The 19,915-nt window shown below is 40.6% G+C and overlaps 1 protein-coding gene across 3 annotated transcripts in view; it reads left to right on the top strand.

Annotated features, from left to right (window-relative positions):
* BLM (Bloom syndrome, RecQ helicase-like) overlaps positions 1 to 19,915 on the top strand; it is a 91,447-nt gene that overhangs the window by 39,037 nt on the left and 32,495 nt on the right. For all 3 annotated transcript variants that reach the window (XM_010841065.1, XM_010841064.1, XM_010841066.1), the window contains 7 exons: positions 472 to 663; positions 2,097 to 2,215; positions 3,155 to 3,268; positions 6,093 to 6,191; positions 6,415 to 6,563; positions 15,390 to 15,496; positions 17,019 to 17,179. In XM_010841065.1, the coding sequence (XP_010839367.1) occupies positions 472 to 663; positions 2,097 to 2,215; positions 3,155 to 3,268; positions 6,093 to 6,191; positions 6,415 to 6,563; positions 15,390 to 15,496; positions 17,019 to 17,179 (941 nt within the window). The remainder of the gene's footprint in view (positions 1 to 471; positions 664 to 2,096; positions 2,216 to 3,154; positions 3,269 to 6,092; positions 6,192 to 6,414; positions 6,564 to 15,389; positions 15,497 to 17,018; positions 17,180 to 19,915) is intronic.

Below are 19,915 nucleotides of genomic sequence, written 5' to 3'. Positions count from 1 at the left end.
TTTTTTTTTTTTTTTTTTTTAATCTGTATGTATGTATTTGACTGTTCCATGTACATGCATTGCATGGGGGTCTTAGTACCACATGCAAACTCTTAGTTGAGGCATGTGGGATCTAGTTCCCTGACCAGGGATAGAACCCCGACCCCCTGCACTGGGAGGACAGGGTCTTAGCCACTGGAACACCAGGGAAGTCCCCCCATGATTGTCTTGAAGTTCAAAAGAGAAGGAGGAGAGAATATATAGGAGGGGTAGGTGCTGTAAAAAAAAATCAAGGAAAAATTTGAACTTGGCCCTTAGGAAGTCTCTGGTGGCCTTGACACTGGGCAGCAAGGAGACCCCGATAAATAGGTAAAGAAGGGTGTGCTGTGGCAAACCGCACACCAGCGCTTCTGCAGGGCAGTGGGCTCAGATGCTAAAGCTTACTGGTTACAATAACGCCCCGATTTCTCTTAACATTGATTCTTTTCTTAGACAAGATGGAGCAGAATTTAGCATCCAGAAATCTGAAACATGAGCGTTTCCAGAGTCTTAATTTTCCTCATACAAAAGAAATGATGAAGATTTTTCATAAGAAATTTGGCCTGCATAATTTTAGAACTAATCAGCTAGAGGCGATCAATGCTGCACTGCTTGGTGAAGACTGTTTCATTTTAATGCCCACTGGTATGTATTTTTAGATATGAATTGGCAGGAATCCATTGGCAGATGTTAAATGAAAGCCCTTTAATAGAAATAAAAAGAACACCTACACCATATTTCTATCATTTAGGGCCTCTGATCCTCCCATGCCACAGTTGGGAAAGTATATTATTTCATATCCTCTGTTCTGGTTGTTGACATGATAACATTTATTGCCCTTTAAGATCCTCACCTCAAAGCTCATTGTGTTGAATTGATCAAGGATTTTCCTTTGGGAATTTTTCTTTTTTTCTAGTCTAAATTAGCCTGGAACAAGAACAAAAAAATTACTGTCAGAGACCACAACCCCTTCTGGCAGTTTATTTGGCACAACCTCGTGTGGCCTGGTGGTTGAAATCATTGGCTCTGGAGTGATGCCCTGGGCTCAAAGCACAGCTCTGCCATTTATTAACAGTGTGGCTGTGAGCAAGGCACTTCATCCCCCAAACCCAGGCTCCTCGTTTGTGCAGTGGGAATAATACCAAAGCACCCACTTCACAGAGTGTCATGAGGATTAAGTGAAAAGCCTGGAACATAGTTCTTTCTTGTCTTCAGTTTTGAAGAGATCCAAGACTTTTCATTGTGCTGTTAAAGTGTATAACAGCTGTCGAGTGATTGATGTACAGTCATCCAAATAAGAATATTAAATTAGCCATTAGGATAAGACGCAGGGGAGCATTGTAAATCACCTATGCTTCGATTAATGAAAAGAAAGCACGCGGCAATGTGGGAGGTTGGGGTTTCATTACCAGACGAGTCTTCCCTCTGCCTCTTACTTGCCTTAGTTGTGACCTCCAGCAATCAGGTGTCGCCATCGTCATTAGTAGCATTGACTGGGCATCTGAATTTTCTCACACTGACCTTACATTGTAGATGCTTTTGGTTTGTTTAGTCAGCAGCTTTCCATACTTCTATTGCCGTTCAGTGTGTGTCTTCTGTTGTGACTCAAGTTTGGCACTGCAGAACTAAAGCTGGAGAGGGAGGGCCCTGGCATTCTCCTCGTCCAGCAGTCTGAGGCATTGGCAGTTCGGTGGTGGAATTCTCACCCTCCTCATCCAGCAGTTTTCATTCAAGGCTTTCCAAGACCCTCTAGGGTTTCGAGGGGGCATTTTTTGGGGTATCCTTCTCAAGCAGACTTTTAAAGTATTTCTGATGCATTTAAGTTTCCTGCCCTGATGCTTGCTTTTGCTGTCATGTATACCTATGTAAGATTGTCCTAAAGATAATTTTTATGCATTTAAGTTGCCCACATACTTTGGTTCATTCAAATATGGCGTATTTTGGCACCGTGGAGAATATCACTTGGTGTCCTATTAGTTACTTTAAATTTTATGTCATTTGCATTGTACATTTTGCCTTCATGCTCTCAACATAGAACTTGACGGATTTTTTTTTTTTTTTTTGGTCATTTCCTTTAGGAGGTGGTAAAAGCCTGTGTTACCAGCTTCCTGCCTGTGTTTCTCCTGGGGTCACTATTGTCATTTCCCCTTTGAGATCACTTATAGTAGATCAAGTCCAAAAGCTGACTTCCTTGGATGTAAGTTAAAACACTGCCAATTATAATAAAAATACTAAGAATAGCATAACTTAAAAACAGTTATATTTTAGTACTCTGGGTAACCTTTTTTATTAAATAGTTCATGAACTATATGACTAAAGCACAGCAGTTATATTAGGTTGTTACATTTAAGTACAAGTCTTTGGGAATTCTGGTACAGATGACTTTCTAGAGTTCAATCTGGTTTTACTCTGGAAGAACGCATTTTAGTATGAACCTTTAACCTGTATTGCTGATGTAAATTTGTTTTTTCTAATGTGGAAGAATTTCTTTTTATACTACTGTCAGATCAGCTTAGTTCTCACTCCCTTAATATCTTAAAATGCACACACATGTGCATGCCTACACACGTATGTCCTTTTTCCTCCTGGCTGAGGTTAAGAAAAGTTTATGAATGCAGTCTATTAAATCCTACATACTGTGAGCAAACAGAACTCTTCTCAGGGTTATGAACCATCACCCCTCAACAAGACCACTGCTTTGATTTTTCTTCCCAAAGATGATGTCTCAGTACAGAGATGGTAGCCATTGTTCAGCCATTCATGAGGTTGTGGTCCTTTTAGTGTCGTGGTGCATTAAAACCCAAAAGATGCATTTACTTGAAAAAATAATATGGCCATACATTAGAATTGGAATCTCTTAGATGATGAATTCACATTTATCTTCCTTACAAATCTGAAGAGCTAAGAAAGTAAAGAAACAGGGAAAAAGAAAAGGAAATAAACAGTGGGAAGACTATTTGACTTACAGTTAACAAGGGTTTGTAAAAAATATGTACTGATTATTATGTTGAGATTCTCTTTTCCTTTGACAGGTTTGATATGTGACTTATAAAATATTTATAAAACCTAAAGATAAATGTAAGCTTGAGTCAGATTAGTGTGTAAAATTTAATTTGTTTACTACTTTTATGCTTAGATCCCAGCTACATATCTGACAGGTGATAAGACGGACTCAGAAGCTACAAGTATTTACCTCCAGTTATCAAAAAAAGACCCAATTATAAAACTTCTGTATGTTACGCCAGAGAAGGTTTGTATTTCTATCATTATTTTAAAATATGATATTACAGCTATTTTAGAAAAACAACCCAGTTCTCCTTTACCAAGTGAGGAAATACTGAGTCTTTCCCTCCCGTGTTTCTCTCCTTTACTTCTCACACAGAATATTACACGCTAGTCAGCAAAGATACGGAGGTCTTTGCTTCCATCAAGTGGTCCTCTGTGACACCAGGTAGGGGTCCTACAGTTTAACTCAATTCTGACACTACATACCCAGAGATAGTGTCGGACCCCACAGGTTAAGGGCTCAGTCTCTCGAGATTACCACCCTGCTCCAGGTGCCAAGCCACAGGTTACCCACAACTTCCGTCTGACTTAGCTGCAAATCTGAGGTTCCTGTGACCTCCTCCTGCTTGAATTCAGTGACTTGCAAGAGCAGCTCACAGAACTCAGGGAGACACTTACCTACATTCACCAGTTTATTGAAGGCTGTGGTAAAGGCCTTCAGATAAACAGCCAGATGAAGAGGTATATGAGGCGGGTCCTAAGCACAGGAGCTTCTATCCCTGTGGAATTGGGGTGTGTCAGCCCCCAAGCACATGGATGTGTTTGCCAACCTAGAACTTCTCTGAACCCCATACTTTTGGTATTTTATGGAGGCTTCCTCACACAGGTATGATCAATTATAGTCTCCATTTCTACACTGACTCCCTTCTCTGGAGGATGGGAGTAGAAGTCAAAATCCCAAGCTTTTAATCCTGGTGTAGTCTTTCTAGCGACCAGTTCCCACCCAGGAGCCCAACCAGAGTCGCCTCAATAGGATCAAAGGTGCTCCCAGTGCTCTTGTTGTTCAGTCGCTCAGTCATATCCAACTCTTTGTGACCCCATGAACTGTAGCCCGCAGGCTCCTCTGTCCATGGCATTTTCCCAGGCAAGAGTACTGGAGTGGGTTGCCATTTATCCTCCTCCAGGGGATCTTCCTGACCCAGGAATCGAACCCCTGTCTCCTGAATTGTAGACGGATTCTTTACCACTGAGCCACCAGGGGAGCCCCAGTGCTCTAACCACTTAAGAATTTACAAGGGTTTCAGGAACCCTATTCCAGGAACTGGGAGCAGGGACCAGTATATTTTTTCTGTTATCTCATTAAAGCCCACTAAAACACATGTTTTTAAATTTTTGACATAATTTCTGATGCGTGTAGTGTAAGAATTCCTCTATAACTTTCACTGAGAAACCCACATGGTAACGTTTTATTGTAACTGCTCTATTATTCTTTCTCTGTTTTTCCCTTAAACATTTCAGAGTAAGTTGTAGACATGATATCCTTTCAACCCTAAATACTTCATTGCATGTCCTAAAAACAAGGAATTCTCAGTATAATTAACAAAATTGGAAAATATTAATTGCTACAATACTGTTACTTTATGAAACCTTATTGTAATTTCACTAGTTATCCCAATAATATCCTTTATAGCAAAATAAATTCCTAGATTATCCATTTTTTTCATGTCTCTTTAAACAATTTCTGTCTTTCATGATCTTGACAGTTGAGTGAAAACCAGTTGTTTTGTGGACTGTCACACAATTTGATTTTATATTGCCTCTTGATTAGATTTGCATTGTTCATTTTGGGGAGAATATCACAGAAGTGGTGATATGTTCTCAGTGCAGCTTATCAGGAGGCATTTGATGTCAATTCATTCTATTATTGGTATTGTTAACTTCGATCATTTGGTTAATATGGTGTCTGCCAGATTTCTCCACTGTAAAATTACTTTTTTTGTTGTTAATTATTCATTACAAGAATAAATGTAATTTTTTTGTAATTGTAGATCTCTTATTGTGGAATATTCTGAAACTGTGTACATATCCTATGTCTGGTGAGACTTTGACTTGAGTTTTATTGTCCCCACCAGTTGTTATTGTAGTGAGTGCCAAGTGATGATTCTTCTAATTTAATTGGTATTCTCCTGTAAGGACAAGCTTTTCATTTTACCCACATATTTATTTACATCAATATGAAATCATGAATTCTTAAGTTAATCAGTGGGTTATAATCAGTTACCACTGTGTGTTTTGATGTTTTAATTGTTCTAGGTTTGGCCAGTGGAAAAGCTCCATCACACTGGCTTCTGTGTCCTTCCAACATGTCTGTCAAGACATGGGTGCCAGATATGGTCACTGCTACTGGGATGTCATTGTTTCTAGACCCAGTTATGGACTGAGCTATGAAATGTACGTACATACAGGCTTGTACGTACAAGCCATGCATATACAGGCTTCCCAGGTAGCACAGTGATAAAGAATCCACCTGCCAGTGTAGGAGACATGAGACGCAGGTTCCATCTCTGGGTCTCGAAGATCTCCTGAATGAGGAAATGGCAAACCCACTCCAGTATTCTTGCCTGGAAAATCCCGTGGACAGAGGAGCCTGGTGGTCTACAGTCCATGGGGTCACAGAGTTGGACTCGACTGAGCATGCATACGTGTGTGTATATATTGTACATATGTTTGTATATGATTCCCCCAAACAATATGCACACACGTAACACGTCTGTAACACTGTCACCCGTATAAACCTGTGGTGGCTCCCAGATACACTGAGGCAGAAAAATTGTTTTAGAAGCACTGACCTAATACATAACTGTTTGCTAAATGTGGGTGAACATTCTAGAATGTCTCATCTGCTATTTTCTATTACTTTTTCTAATTCAGTTCATAGATTGAAATCAGAACCAATTTTATGTGGTTTTAATGCAACTTAAGTCACAGTGGAACATAAAGACAACCAGATCCTTACGGTGATCTGTTCAAATGGTTTTAAATGTCTAACTGACATACTTCCCATCTAGGTCTGTGCGAGTAACAGGCTGATCTCTACTCTGGAGAATCTGTATGAGAGGAAGCTCTTGGCACGTTTTGTCATTGATGAAGCGCACTGTGTGAGTCAGGTAAGTACCGTTCTCTACATCTTGACATACCAGTAAATACATACCGCCAACAGTATTTAGATTTTGAGTGCCAAGAGAAGAAATATTGATTGAATTATTCTGCTATGTCACTGAAGAATAATGTGGTTCTTAATATGTGTATTAAGTGTATGCTGTATATAAAGAAGATCCGAGTAATCTGAAAAGCAGTAGTGTTTTGTTTTGTTTTTTTTTCCCCAACTAGTGGGGACATGATTTTCGTCCAGATTACAAAAGAATGAATATTCTTCGCCAGAAGTTCCCTTCTGTTCCAGTGATGGCTCTCACTGCCACGGCCAACCCCCGGGTACAGAAGGACATACTCACTCAGCTGAAGATTCTCAGGCCTCAGGTGTAAGTTGTCAAAAGTTATTCGTTTTAAAACCTGGGGGCCATGGTTCCCCGATTGTTGCACAATAGGATCATTTGTGGAGTCTTCAAAAATCCCAGTGCCTGGGGTGCATGCGTGCTAAGTCACTTCAGTTGTCTCCAACTCTTTGCAACCCTATGGATTGTAGCCTGCCAAGCTCCTCTGTCTGTGGGACTCCCCAGGCAAGAGTACTGGAGTGGGCAGCCTTTCCATCTCCAAGGTGTATTTCCATCTCTAATGCCAATTACATCAGGATTTGAGGAGCTGGGAGCCAGTATGTATTGTTGTTGTATTTAAAAAAAATTTTTTTTAATTCTCAGGTGATTCCAATGTGCAGCAGAATTTGGGAACCAAGACCCTGGGGCTTTTAGTCAATCACTGAAATTAAAACTCTCATCCCAGTACCAATTTTGGAAGTAGGGATAAAGTGCATGCCATACCTGTTAAACCTTAGGATGGTCTCAGAAATAAATTAGCTTTTATTTATCCAATTTTGGCTCCTGTGTATTCTAGAACAGGGGACCCCAACCCGGGGTCGCAGACTGCTACTGGACTGTGGCCTGTTAGGAACTAACAGGCTGCACAGCAGGAGGTGAGCCGTGGGCAAGCAAGCAAAGCTTCATCTGTATTTACAGCCACTCCCCATCACTCCCTTTACCTTCTGGGCTCCACCCACTGTCAGACCAGCGGCAGCATCATAAATGTAATGTGCTTCAATCCTGAAACCATCCCCGCCCCCCAGCTCCTGTGGAAAAATGGTCTTCCAGTCGTCTTTTCTGGCACAGTCCCTGGCGCCAGAAAAGTTGGGTGGGGACTGCTGTCGTAGAGTGTATATAATGAAAGGGACAGACGATACTGCTTTGTCATTTTCCTCTGAAGTCCCAACTATATCCAGGATGTTGAAAGCAGTCCAGAAAGTGTATGTAGCAGCTTTTTTTTTAACTTTGTTTTCATCTCAACAGCAAAGTGCTTCTGCTTGCCACCATTTGACCATAACTGTTCAATAACAAAAACTTCTATAAGAAAATATCCCCAGTATAGGTTGCACTGAGTTGTTTTGTATCTCTGTATGATTTTGTAAGGACAAGTACATTCTCTGACAGGTTCCATTTACTCAGCAAACATTTACTTAAACAGCTGTTGTCTACCAAGGTTAATGTATTTTTTCCTTCTGATTTATTAGTGGGTGCTTTGAGGAATGTCTGAGGGAATAATGGCTGCTAATGTATTGGGGTGAATTTTTAAAGCTTGACTCACTTGGAAATAAAGAAAATAAGCTGGCTCTATAAATATTATGATCAGTAAAGACAACAGCAGCATTTTGGTGGATTATCAGAAGAACTCTTTAAGTGCCATATGTGGGGACGGATGTGAAGATGGTATTAGTCACTCAGTCATGTCCAACTCCTTGCAATTCCATGGACTGTAGCCAGCCAGGCTCCTCTGTCCTTGAAATTCTCTAGGTAAGAATACTGGAGTGGGTAGCATTCCCTTCTCCAGGGGATCTTCCCAACCCAAGGATCAAACCTAGGTCTCCTGCATAGCAGGCAGATTCTTCACCATCTGAGCCACGAGAGAAGCCCTAGTGTGAAGGGGTTTGAGATTAAGATAGCTTCAGAGACCTTTTGCAGATTAAACTGGCATTCATAAGCCCAAGAATTTTAGAGTCTTCAGAATTTTGTGCAGGTAATCACAAAAACTGGAATGCAATATTTTAATTTCACTTGCAGAGGAGTGTTTATAAAATTTGGGAGAGAAAAAGATTGTTTCTTCCATAACTGATTTATATTACAACATTTTATATTTAAGATGTCTTATAAGTTTAGGTTCTAGTGAAGAACCCACATGCTGGAAATTTGTTTCTGCAAGTCTTCCACTGGTTTAAAAAATCCCTTTTAAAAATAGGCAGTGTTTTTAGCATTTTTCCATCAATAGATATCAGATGCAATCTACTATTCTTTTACATCAGTAATATTAATTACCAAACGTCCATAATTAAGAGAAGTGATGCAAATTCAATTCACCTTTTGAATAGCTTTTTGGAAGTATCGAATCTGTGTTTTTTGAGTAAGCATTGCACATACAGGCTCAGAGGTAGACACCTCTAATATGTCCTCCCAAGGATGTGTGGGGGAGATCTTGGAAAAGTCATGGATTGTACGTTCCCTGAGTCTAGCATGTGGTGCCCTGTGTATACTTGGCACTCGGTAAGAATGAATAAATGAAACGTATGGAAGAATTTTGGTAAATGTGGGTAAAATATGAAAATTTGGGCAGGTTCTGTTGACTCCTTTAATATATTTGGTGCTTCTATATTTGGGAGAATTTAAATCCCTGAGTTGAAAGTAAAAGATTTTAACCAACACTTTCTGTTACTTTTTTTTTTTTTTATCTTCTTTTCTGTCCATAGACCCCTTGTTTGGATTAAATTTCCCCACTGCTGTGGTGTCATGGCCCTAGTGAAGACAGGTGCCCCTAGGGTTGAAGCCACGGTCCCTGCTCTTCTCTCCTCCTGCCAGTCTGTGATAACATTCTTTGTCTTTGGGAAATATGAGGATGGAAGTAAAATTGATTGGCTTTATCCCTTTTCTTCAGGGCCTTATAATATGAACCGAGAAAGAAAAATAAGAGTTAGACATTTTTGCAGTTAATATAAAAAAGAATACTGTTTCTCTTTCAATTTCCCCATAGAATTTTACCCTAAGGTAATGTATTTTTATGCATGAAGTCTTATTGCTTACTCTGTCATATTTACCTGAAAGAAAAACATATATATAAATTAATTGTGTTTTTTTTTAATTTCCTATAGTAAAATTTTCTTCCTAACTGAACAAATGAATTATATATAACATTAGTAGTACATGACTGATAGAACAGCTTAAATACATTTTTGAAAATAATTCTTAGGGATAAATTTTGATGGGGAATGTGTAACTTAATGAGCTAGGACTTTTTTCTCAGTACATTTATCTATGGATCAATCAAGTCAGTTCATATTTCTTATTTTTAGAGGTATATTTTATAGCATTGAGAAATGTTGCTCATATAAGCATGTAAATAGGAATGGAAAGCATTTTATTCTACATTAATGCTCAGTTATTTGAATTCCTCCAGATATATATGCCAAAATTATATAATGATCTGTCATCGAAAATTATTTGTAATGATCTCTCAGCTGACATCTCAATTAAGTCCTCCAAATTTTGTGGAAAGGAAAGAATTTGGAACCATTTGGCAAAATAAGTCAGGTCATTATTTATTCACTTTACTTTTTCTGGGAAATATACCTTTAAAAATATGCTTTACCAAACTTTTCTAGTGGCTATTAGATATCCTTGTTACTCTTTTCATTCAAATGATTCCTTTATCCAGGAGTTAGGGAAATCAAAGTACTATTAGCTTCAGTACATCTTTTCTAGTATATTTTTGACATGTTTTTATTCTGTGATATGCTTTTAAATAATAGTTTTGTCAGAACTTTATGGCTGCCAATTAGCTCTTTCAAACAATGAGACATGACTACCATGAAACCTAATTGGCAAAGCCAGTTTTCATTGCCAAAACAATTGGCCAAACTAGACTTATTTTCTTATATAAAAAAAAAAAAATTCTGACTTTGTTTTTCAACTCACATAAACTACTTAGGACACATGCCCATGATGGTGGCTCGGTTCCAGGAGCGGAGCCGAGCACAAACTGATCCCATTTCCTAACGTCACTTAGCATGGCTAGAGCTTGACACCCTGGACCTAATAATATTTACCATTTCAGTGTCTACACCAGTATTCCCTCGGTGAAGATATTTTGGGATCCAAAGCTTTTTTAAAAAAAATATTGAGACACATTTGACACACCACCGAATTCACCCATTTCAAGGTTAGAATTTACTGGTTTGTTTGTACTTTCACAGGCTGTGTACCCATCCCCCAAATCTAAGTTTAGAACATTTTTATCACCCCAGAAAGAAACCTAGTACTCAGTAGTCACCACCCATTCTCTCCTTCCTGTTTCTGCCCTGCTTCTTTCACTTGTTTTCAGGGTTCAACTATTTTGTAACATATATCAGAATTTCATTCCTTTAAAAAAAAATCATTTATTTTACTGTGCCGGCTCTTAGTTGCAGTATACAGGATCTAGTTCCCCAACCAGGGATTGAACCCAGGCCCCCTGCATTGGGAGCACAGAGTTTTAGTCAGTAAACCACCTGAAATTCCTTCATTCCTTTTTATGGCGTAATAATCTTTTTTGAATAGGCATTTCACATTTATTTATCCACTTATCAACTGATGTGAACTCTAATTAGAGTATCTGTTAATTCCAAACATCCCATTTCCAACAAGCCAAGTAAGATTTGTTATATGTGATGAACTCTTTAAGAGATTTAACTTTTTCATTATAACAAATTGTGTGAATACAGTGGACCCTTGAGCAACGTGAATTTGAACACAGGCATAGTAACTTCCCATACATGTTTTTGTGTGTACCTGTGTTTTCAGTTCTCTTGGGTATATCCCCAGAAGTGGAATTGTTGGGTTGTATTGTAACTATTTTTAACCTCTTGAGAGCTTTCCAAAGTGGCTGCACCATTTTTCATTCCCACCAGTGATATAGTGGATTCAACAGCATGTGCTTTTATCTCCCCTTTTTTGACCCAAAACTTTTTTGCTTAATGCATAAAACACCGTTCTGAAATTAAATGTAATGTGTAAAATGTAGGGGAAATCAGTAAGGTCATTCTTGTGTATAATCATTTCAGCATTCCTAGGGAGACTCACGGAGAAGGCGATGGCACCCCACTCCAGTACTCTTGCCTGGAAAATCCCATGGATGGAGGAGCCTGGTGGGCTGCAGTCCATGGGGTCGCTGAGGGTCGGACACGACTGAGCGACTTCACTTTCACTTTTCACTTTTACACAATGGAGAAAGAAATGGCAACCCACTCCAGTGTTCTTGCCTGGAGAATCCCAGGGATGGGGGAGCCTGGTGGGCTGCCGTCTATGGGGTCGCACAGAGTCGGACACGACTGAAGCGACTTAGCAGCAGCAGCAGCAGGGAGACTCACGTGGCATTCCCAGCTTAAGCCCAAATCATACAAGTTTTTAAATTATCTACATCATTTGTATTCCTGGGCAATTCTTTTTGTGCCTAAATTTTATCAAGACTGCAGTTTCCTTTGCTGTGGCAGTGATTATAAATAATTAATTGAGAACAATCAGAATAGTCTGTGGGTGTATCAAGTCTCTCATCTACCGTCTTGCCGCAGTCTGCCACACATTCTTCTGCCATCTCAAGCTCTGAAAGATCTCTGAGTGCTTTGTACGTACACATGGTGTCTTAAGAGGAGTGGATTCTCAGTATGGTTTAGCAGTCATCTCACAAGACGCTGTGCATAATGCATCTCATGACAATAGGAATGAAAGCGGCCAATGTCATAAAGTGAGCATCAGCTTCTCTGCCGCCACTTTCCTGTCAGTGTATCTGAAATCAGATCATCCCAATAAAGGCCACAATACTTTTTTCCTGATGTTTACTCTTAACAGAAACGTGTAAAGCACTGAGAGACAGGAAGCCCCACCCGGGTCTCTGGTACTTAGATTAGAGAAAGTTGTACCTACACCCATACTGCATTTCAGTCGTTTTGTTGGGAGGTTTTTACATCTGGAACAACGCACATGGTAAGTTTAGAATGGCTGAAAAGTAAAGTTTGTTTTTCAAAAGTGAGAGACAATTGTAAAAGGGAAAAAAAGGGGCAGGGGTATCGAGCAGAAAGGGCTTCCCTAGTCGCTCAGCGGTAAAGACTCTGCCTGCCTTGCAGGAGATTTGGGTTCTATCCCTGGGTTGGGAAGATCCCCTGGACAAGGAAATGGTAACCCGCTCCAGTATTCTTGCCTGGAGAATCCCATGGACAGAGGAGCCTGGTGGGCTATAGTCCATGGATTCGAAAAAAGAGTCAGACACAACTTAGCAACTAAACAACGATGAGCAGAAAGTCCTGATTACCAGCATTCTCAGATCCATCTTTTCTTGATTGTTTGTCTTTAATATTTGTTTATATATTTGGCTGTGTCAGGTCTTAGTTGTATCATGCAGGATCTTTTGTTGTGGTGTGCTAGGGCTCAGTAGTTGCAGCTCAGGGGCTTAGTTGCCCCACAGCATGTGGAATCTTAGTGCCCCCACCAGGGACTGAACCCATGTCCCCCGCATTGGAAGGCAAATTCTTAACCACTGGACCACCAGGAAGTCCCTCAGATCCATCTTTTAGGGAAAAATTCATACATGTGAAAACAGGATCTGGAAATTGATTCCTGTAAGATTATCTTCGCTCATGTACCTTGAGAAAATCTTTGTGAACCCCTAGGGGTATACATCAGAGAAGGCAGTGGCACTCCACTCCAATACTCTTGCCTGGAAAATCCCATGGGCGGAGGAGCCTGGTGGGCTGCAGTCCATGGGGTTGCAAAGAGTCGGACACGACTGAGCGACTTCACTTTCACTTTTCACTTTCATGCATTGGAGAAGGAAATGGCAACCCACTCCAGCGTTCTTGCCTGGAGAATCCCAGGGATGGGGGAGCCTGGTGGGCTGCCAACTGTGGGGTCGCACAGAGTCGGACACGACTCAAGTGACTTAGCAGCAGCAGCAGCAAGGGTATACATACCCCAGATTTAGACCACTGATTTGGAAGAAGTTGAACAGTGGTTTAGAACTCTGAAAAGAGGTCTAAGGTGGGAGTGAAGTTGGAACTCGCAGGTATGATATTTGGATGCTGTTTAAAGCAGTGAGAGTGCAGTCCCTGAAGAGGATAATACAGGGGAAGAAGAAAAGAGCCAAGCGTTTTGGGAGCTGATTCTCCTGTAAGTGGGGAGAAACCCCACAGGTAGAGGTTTTGGTAAGACTAGCAAACAGCAGACGGTGACAAGAAAAGGTAGGAGAATGAGGTCTGACAGAAGACCAGGCAGATACCAGATGCAGTTGATTTCTGTCGCCTGCTGCGTGGCCGTCTTATCTGCATAGCAGTCCCCTCAGGAACATGCCCGCCTCACATGTGAAGCATTCTTTAGTCCTAAAATTAAGTGTGTATCTTGATATCAATGGCAACCAAACCTGGACCCATCTAGCTTGAACTTAGATACAAAGACAGAAAGGCAGTGGTTTTAGTCCCCATCTTTCCTTCCTCTGATCCCTACCCGCTGTGTATAGACCACCTCCTTACCACAGGTTATTGCAGTTCACCATCTTCATTCCCTTCCATCCACCCAGGCACTGAGATGTCTTCATTCTCTAACTTTAACTCCTTACTTCATGTTCTCACTCCTTCCTGGGGCCATGTTGGAACCTGGCACAGATTCAGGGGCTCCCCAGGGCCAAGGACCCTATAACAATTCCATCATCCTTCTCCAGATTCTCAAAGCTCTGATAAAGCAATTTTGGTAGAATGGTAATGCCAAAAGCCAGCTGGTTGGGGGCACAAGAAGATTCTGAGAAACCTGCCTTTGGAGGGAGAGAACAAAGTGGGACGCTAGCTGCAGTGGAACGTATGATGGGTCAAGAGAAGCTTTTGTTGTTTTCAGGATTGGAAGGTCCAGGTACATACACAGAGATAAAAGGGAAGAATTCACAGAAGAGACTGGAGCACAAGAAAGGAGATAATGGAGAGGCAGAGCTCACAAAGGAGATAGGGGACGTGGGGGACCAAGAGCGAAAGGCCAGAGGACGAAGAGTGTATCCATCTCAGAGTCAGTCACGCCCCCTCTGAGCACAGAGCAAAGGGCAGTGATCAGAGTCTGCAGACTTCACCTCCTGGGGCCTTGCAGCCAGCTCTCCACTCTTTGTGTGCATGCGTGCTAGTCACTTCAGTTGTGTCCGACTCTTTGCCACCCCATGGACTGTAGCCAACCAGGCTCTTCTGTCCCTGGGATTCTCCAGGCAGGAATACTGAAGTGGGTTGCCACGCCCTCCTCCAGGAGATCTTCCTGACCCAGGGATCGAACCCACGTCCCTTGGCATCCACTTCATTGGCTGGCAGGTTCTTTGCTACTAGCACCGCCTGGGAAGCCCCCACTCGTCTGTGCACAGTTAGAATTGGGGGATACTGGTAGCCTAAACTTATGTATGGTTTCTCTATGAATTTCTCATCTTTTACATAATATTTTAACCATCTCTGCTTTTAATCTACCTTGTTTTTGGAACCTGGACTCCTGTCTTTTCTGCATATTTTTTTCTTTGGCCCTCCTTCTGATTGTCATAGTCCCATAGACATACCCTCCTTATCACCATCCTTAATCTTTAACCTAACTTCCAGCTGTGTTTTATTATGTAAGTTGCCAGTAGTTATATTCACTTTAAGACAACTTGATGATTAGGTTTGCATTGTAGAAAACCAGTGCTTAATTTTTTTTATTTTATAATTTTGTTCATTTACTTATTTTGGCTGTGCTGGGTCTTTGTTGCTGTGAGAACTTTTCTCTGATTTCGGGGAGTGGGGGCAGCTCTCTAGTTGTGGTGTGCGGGCTTTTCGTTGCAGTGGCTTCTCTCTGTGGCGCACGGGCGGGCCCTCGGGCGCCTGGGCTTCTGTAGTTGCGGTTTCCGGGCTCTGGAGCACAGGCTCAATAGCTGTGGTGCACGGGCGTGGTTGCTCCGAGGCGTGTGGGATCTTCTGGACCAGGGATCAAACCGTGTCTCCTGCATTTGCAGGTAGATTCTTTACCACTGAGCCACCAGGAAAGCCCAATCAGCGTTCAGTTTTTGAAGGTGGCTAAACCTATATTTTCTCATAATAGTGAAATTTTTATGTTTCTGACTTCTTTTAGGTTTAGCATGAGCTTCAACAGACACAATCTAAAATACTACGTGTTACCCAAAAAACCTAAAAAGGTGGCATTTGATTGCTTAGAATGGATCAGAAAGCATCACCCACGTGAGTACAGCCTTGTGATGAACTATGTCTAGAAGTGATGAGTAAATGTCTTTTTAGTACCATGGTTGAATATATAAAATCGCCTATTAAGCATTTCTTTTCTCATCATGGTAGCACTAACTTGCTGTTTATAGCGCAGAATATTGCAACTCTCTCAGTTCTGAAAATTAGAAAACCTCATTCGGTTTGCTAGCAATAACCCCTAATAAAAAGCATATTAAATGCCACCTCCTACACACCTGTATTATTCGTGGTTTCAGTCTTTCTTCTGGCTGCTATCAGTGTGTGAATTATGCAACTCTGTTCTAGTGCCTTCTCCCAAGTGTGTCTGCCTTTGAGTCCTGTTAACTAGAATGAGATTCCGAGATTCATGGTAGTTTTCCATGTAACCTCTTAGCTGCTTTTCCATGGAGCATTTGTTGTTGTTGCTGTTAAACATCTCTATTTTATTTTTTTTAATTTGTATACAAATTTGTTTCAGTAAATCAGACAATACAGAGATAGATCAAAGAAAAAGTCAGTAATTTCCTTTCCCATACCCCCACCCCCAGCCCCCGCCACCCAGGGAGCTAATATAAATAGCCTTCTGTGTGTACCTGTATCTTTGGCCCTTCCACAGAGAGATGTCTTTTTCTTTACTGCCTTTTATTGTCCGATTTTTAAAAATAACGTACATACAAACAGCAGCAAATATAATACAGTGAAGAGAATTTAGAAAGGAAGGGAAGAAAGAATCAAAGGACAAACCTTACCATAGGACAAGTTAAGTTACTCTTACCATTTTGGCTTATTTCCTTCCAGTAATTTTTGTGTGTATTTTTCTTTCCATTAGCCTACTGTATATACAGTGTTTTCTACCCTTTACCTCTTTTAAATCTTAAACATTTTCTCATGTCTTTTTAAAAACTTAGAAAACACTGAATGATTGCTTATAATTTTCTTTCTTAATTATGTCCTATGTTGGCCCTTAAATTTTTTTTTTTAATCTTAAAAACTATAGGGCCTTCCCTGGTGGTCCAGTGGTTAAGACTGTGCACTTCCACCTGCAGGGGGCCAGGGTTCAGTCCCTGTTTGGGGAACTAAGATCTTGCATGCTGCACAATGTGGCCAAAAATTATAAACAGAACTTGTTAAATAAGTCCTTGGGGCACTTTATTTCTTCGATTTGTTTCCCAGAAGGAAACTGAGTCAAAAGGAAGGAGAATTTCTAAGGCTCTTGATACATATCACCATATGCTTTCTACAAAGTCTGAGTAGGAGTGCCTTCCTATTGTATAGCAGTGAGAAACGGAGCCAGGGCGCCTCCAGGTCCATTTGGAGGAACAGGATTGCAAGTCAAATCTTGTCATTTCCAGCACATGTTACTCCTTGCTTGATTTATTCTACCTATGTGATTCTCCTCTGCTGTCAGAAAACTGAAGGTTTGTTTACAGTTCAGACAATTCTGAGGACATCATGTAAGTCATGTCGCCGTTTATGTTACGTGTCCTCATTTCACAAGACTGTCTTGGTTTCTTGGCAGATGACTCAGGGATAATTTACTGCCTCTCCAGGCGAGAATGTGACACAATGGCTGAAACGTTACAGAACGATGGCCTTGCTGCCCTGGCTTATCACGCCGGCCTCAGTGACTCCGCCAGAGACGAAGTGCAGCACAAGTGGATTAATCAGGATGGCTGCCAGGTAACATCTCTTAACATAAAGGAAACAATGCTTTATAGTATATAAGCCACCTTGGGTGGAAAATTGTTTTTACCTTAAATAGTAAACATCAAAAGAAGGCGGATCTAAAAGTAGATCTTTGAGACATCTAAAGTTGCTTTTTCTTTCTTAAATTAAAAAAAAAATTTTCTTATTGGGATGTAATTCGCATACCATAAAATTCTCCCTCCCAGAGTTTACAAGTCAGTGGTTTTTAGTATATTCACAAGGTTGTGCAACCATTACCACTGTCTAATTCCAGAACACTCCATCATCCCAGAAAGAAACCGCATATCCACTAGCCATCACTCCCCACACCCCTCAACCCCCAGTTCACTAATCTATTAACTACTATTAATCTGTCTCCGTAGAGTTTCCTATCCTGGACATTTCATACAAATGGAATCATACAGTATGCATTCTTCTGTGACAGATTTCTCTTACTTAGCATGTTTTCGAGATTTATCCACATTGTAGTGTGTATCAGTACTTGACTCCTTTTTGTGTCTGGATAATATTCCATTGTATGAGGTACCATATTTCTTATCTGTTCATCAGTTGGAAGGCATCTGAGTTGTATCCACTGTTTAACTCTTATGAATAGTGCTTCTGTTCAAGTTTTTATGTAAACATACGTTCAGTTCTGTTGGGTAAATACCTAGGAGTGGAGGGACTTCCCTGGTGGTATGATGGATAAGAATCCCCTTGCCAGTCCAGGGGACACGGGTTCCATCCCTGGTCTGGGAAGATTGCACATGCCTCAGAGCAACTAAGCCCATGCACCACAACTACTGAACCTGTGCTCTAAGCCCTCAGACTGCAGCTGCTGAAGCCCTCGAGCCTAAACCTGTGCCCCACAACCACAATGAGGAGCCCAAGCCCCACAGCGAAGGACAGCCCCTGCTCGCCACAACTAGAGAAAACCTGAGCACGGCAACAGAGGCCTACACAGCCAAAAGTTAATTAATTTATAAATAAAAAAATACCTAGAAGTAGAATTGCTTAGTCATATGGAAGCTCATTGTTTAACTTTTTAAGGAACTGCCCGTTTTCCAAAGCAATTATAAAGTTAGACATTCCAGCAATGTATGAGGTTCCAATGCCTCTACTTCACCAACACTAATTATTGTCCTTTTTTTAAGCTATATCCATCCTGGTGGATGTAAAGTGGTATCTCATTGTGATTTTACTTGCATCCCCTAATAACTAGTGATGCTGAGCATCTACTTCTGATATGACAGATTCGTCACCCAAGTGGATCAAGAAAGAAGCCGAGAACACTCTAGGCATCCCATATTGTCACTTGGATAGATGCCTCTACATACAAGGATGAATCTGAGAATGACTAAACTTTTTTTTTGGAGCCCATGAAATTTTCAGCTCATAAAAAAAGAAATCATTACCCTGAAGATTCAGAAAGAAAATAACTTTTGAAATTATTTTCTGAGGGAAAATAAAAGGAAGTCTTAGAGGATATCAACTTAATATCCTTAGAAAGATTTAAGAAAACTTGTATGAACTAGAAACAGTTTGCCATAAGAAGATGATATGAAAAGGCTGACATGAAGGGAAAAATAAAAATTCCATGTATGCAAACAAGAAAATGCAAGAAAAAACAAACCAAATAGAATTATATATCAAGACACACACGGTTCAATTCAATGCAGACATTTGAATCAATGATGTAGTGAATAACTTCAGACTGTAAAGAGAAAAAGAAACATATGAAAATTGAAGGAATAAAAAACAAAAAGTGTGGGGTTTTTTTTTGCCAAACAGAAAAATGTTTGGCAACAGGGAGTAATATTCAGCCTAAAAATAATAAGTGTACCCAAGAATGAAATCGGGAGAGTTGAGATTGATAGAATAGTCAAATGTATTATAAATAAATACATAATAAATATATAAGAAATTAAGAGTCATCTCAGAATCACTAGGGAAAAACTTAGATAATTCAGAATATTTGTTTGATTTACAAAGTTGAAAGAAATTGTGGGCCTTAGGAAGCATCACTACAAACAAAGCTGGTGGAGGTGATGGAATTCCAGTTGAGTTATTTCACATCCTAAAAGATGATACTGTGAAAGTCCTGCACTCAATATGTCAGCAAATTTGGAAAACTCATCAGTGGCCACAGAACTGGAAAATGTCAGTTTTCATTCCAATCCCAAAGAAAGGCAATGCCAAAGAATGCTCAAACTATCGCACAATTGCACTCATCTCACACGCCAGCAAAGTAACACTCAAAATTCTCCAAGCCAGGCTTCACCAATATGTGAACCGTGAACTTCCAGATGTTCAAGCTGGTTTTAGAAAAGGCAGAGGAACCAGAGATCAAATTGCCAACATCTGCTGGATCATGGAAAAAGCAAGAGAGTTCCAGAAAAACATCTATTTCTGTTTATTGACTATGCCAAAGCCTTTGACTGTGTGGGTCACAATACACTGTGGAAAATTCTGAAAGAGATGGGAATACCAGACCACCTGACCTGCCTCTTGAGAAACCTATATGCAGGTCAGGAAGCAACAGTTAGAACTGGACATGGAACAACAGACTGGTTCCAAATAGGAAAAGGAGTACATCACGGCTGTATATTGTCACCCTGCTCATTTAACTTATATTCAGAGTACATCATGAGAAACGCTGGGCTGGAAGAAGCACAAGCTGGAATCAAGATTGCCGGGAGAAATATCAGTCACCTCAGATATGCAGATGAT

The sequence above is a fragment of the Bison bison genome, unplaced genomic scaffold (assembly GCF_000754665.1).
Source record: "Bison bison bison isolate TAMUID 2011002044 unplaced genomic scaffold, Bison_UMD1.0 scf7180017864155, whole genome shotgun sequence".
NCBI lineage: Eukaryota > Metazoa > Chordata > Mammalia > Artiodactyla > Bovidae > Bison > Bison bison.
Note: the sequence above shows the minus strand (reverse complement) of the source record. Positions and strands in the feature narration are given on the sequence as shown.